This window comes from Asparagus officinalis, unplaced genomic scaffold, assembly GCF_001876935.1.
Source record: "Asparagus officinalis unplaced genomic scaffold, Aspof.V1 AsparagusV1_Un3017, whole genome shotgun sequence".
Classification (NCBI taxonomy): Eukaryota; Viridiplantae; Streptophyta; class Magnoliopsida; order Asparagales; family Asparagaceae; genus Asparagus; species Asparagus officinalis.
In genome coordinates, this window is record NW_017975276.1 from 1 (window position 1) to 2,641 (window position 2,641).

Below are 2,641 nucleotides of genomic sequence, written 5' to 3' on the forward strand. Positions count from 1 at the left end.
ATTCGGACCTGTTCTGATCTTTGTCAGGCATTGGTGACTCAAGATGCTGGAGTTGTTTTGAGTTCTGATAGTGTGCTTCCCTTTTTCAGAACTAAAGGTCCTGCAAAAAAGCTGCTAAAGAAACCTGCTTCTGTGATCATTGCTTCCGCTGACAGGTGAAATAAATTCAGAAATCAAAGTTCTTTGTCTTAAGATCACTCTCTTAGTGCTTCGTTCATGAAATCAAAGTTTGGGGTTTGAGATGGCTTTAATTTGCGTTCACATCCTCTATTATTGCTTTTAGTTGCTGGTGAACTTCTGACATTTTACCAACGGCTTTTTCCAAATTGCAGCACCGGTGCAATTCCATTGGTATCGAAGCTGTCTCCAGGACAAGCCGCTTATCACTTTTTGGCAGGCTATCAGGATGGAAAATTCTTGCCTGCTTTCAGCAGAGGTCCTTCGCCTCTTGATCCGCTAGCACTTGCCATTGCCCTATTGTCACATGTACGTATTAAAAACTTCTTGTGATTCCTTGATAACCCCTCATTAACGATAATATCTTCTTGACTATCATACCTCGCTCATGATTAATTTCCATCTTTATTTGTTAGTTAAAGAATAATGAGATCTCGTCCTTCTTGATCAATGTTAACAGTGGTGGAAAGCATATAACTGGTAAGATTCGTATTTAGTTTCCTTTATGCAACCTTGAAGTACCTTGACTGTTATTATACTTTCTCTATTGGAATTATAGGTGAGGAGATTATTAGACTTGCTTCAGTCACTTTATCCGATAAAGCGCCAGAGGGCAAAACAGGGATTGTTGATTCCAAAGGTAATGAATTTCCGGCTAACCTTTTTTTCCGTCCAAATTATTTATTTCTTGTGATACAACAAATCCTAAATTATCATTGCAGTTAGAGATCTCAAGGGGAAGTACAGGAGTTTTTTATCTAGTAAGTTTCAGGAGCTGCCTGAAGAGTTCACATTTTGACTAGTGCTTCTCATCTCGGCAAGCACAGTCCTATGATGTCTATTTTGTGCTGTAAGCCTTCGAAAACAAAGCTGGTCCCGTATTTATGGATGCTATCTTGTAACGGCATCGCCAGTTAGTAGAATTTTCATCCGTTTGATTCTCGTGACAGGCATCTATGGCTATCCTCTTGATGGTATCACTAGAGTCTGTGGTTATTGGCTAAATTGTACTTAAATGCCCTATAATTTCATCAATGCTGTAATTAAGTGACCGCTATTTTCAAACCGAGCAAATAAATGCCTCGTAGTATTTAAATGTTACAGATAAATGCCTAAAGCTTCAAATTATCACACTTTGGTGCCCTTTTGTTTACTTAATGTTTCAATTTTTTTAAAAGTTACACTTTAGTACTTTGTATTATATGACATTCTTGGACACAGAGAAATGTCAACACCATTAGGGATTTTTTAACTTTGGGATAGTGATCGGTAACATTTAAATACTTTGGGGTATTTATTTGGTCAGTTTTAAAATAAAGGTCACTTAAGTGCAATGTTGGTGGAATTATAGGTCATTTAAATGCAATTTAACTGTAGTTATTTGATGGGGGGTTTTTGCCCCTCTAATATGGCCCCTTCAAAGCATATTAGCGAAAAAGACCCCTAAATTAGATGACTTGCTATAAAGTCCTTGACATTGTCCTCGTACCCATACTGACCGCTGACTCACTTTCTTATAGAGTTGGTTTAATTGCATTTCTAATGTTAATATCGAAGAAGAACAGTTATTATTCATTTAATTGAATTTATGAATGGGTTTTGTAACAGTGCCCATGGGTGCTGGTAAGAGTTTTTTTATTTGTAAGGAAGTAACTATGAAATAGCTGAAATAAAAGAAGTAGATGACGTTTCTGTTTGTACGGAAGTAGCAATGAAATAGTTAAAATTAAAAAAAATAGAGTCTGCTTTTGCTATTTTTGAGCAAAAATTATGTTTGGGGCAAGGAATTTTGGGTTCTTAGTTGTGTTGTCAAGCTTTGTCTATTTGAACACAATAAGTGTGATGAAAATCACTAATTAGAAGGTTGATCAACATGTGAGTGAGGATCATGAGTTATTGCACGATATCCTTCATTGATTTCTTGTTCATTACTCCCGTGGATATTGAAGGTATGATTTCTTTTTTGCTTAACAAGGAACACACTTACACTGCGGGTGACCCTTTTTTGTTCTTTCATCACGCCCATTTTCTACTTTTTCTCGTTGTCTTTACTTCGATTATGGTTTCTTCTCTTTATTTTCGTCTTCTTTCTAATCCCATAACCACTTACTAGTTCTAAAATGCTTTGTTTCTCATCCCTTTCCCATTCTATTTTTTTTTTTCCGATTTATCATTTAAATTAGCATTTCTATGGACGAACCCCAGCAAACAAAACGAAAAGAACAAAAAACATCTGCTTAAGTGACGCCTCATTGTGCCTTATTCATGAAATCGTAACTCTTAAAATCTATGCGCCACAAAATATCTGCAAAAAAAAAAATCTTAGTAAGAGCTAAACGCCCTGACACGCCAACCCACGTTGGCTAAACAATCTCATGATAACGTGCCAAAATATCTCTTATAAAGTTTCAACTCATTTTACAGCACGAGACGAGTTAAAAAGCGGACAAAGCTAACTTCATAC

At 36.3% G+C, this 2,641-nt stretch overlaps 1 protein-coding gene across 1 annotated transcript; it reads left to right on the forward strand.

Annotated features, from left to right (window-relative positions):
• Window positions 1–89: 89 nt before the first annotated feature.
• LOC109828629 (phosphoenolpyruvate carboxykinase (ATP)-like) lies at window positions 90–976 on the forward strand (the record flags this gene model as incomplete). The annotated part of the gene is made up of 5 exons (XM_020395585.1): window positions 90–155; window positions 333–486; window positions 594–657; window positions 737–817; window positions 900–976. Coding segments are annotated over 5 exons (442 nt in total), but the record flags the coding sequence as incomplete, so codon positions are not given.
• Window positions 977–2,641: the final 1,665 nt, after the last annotated feature.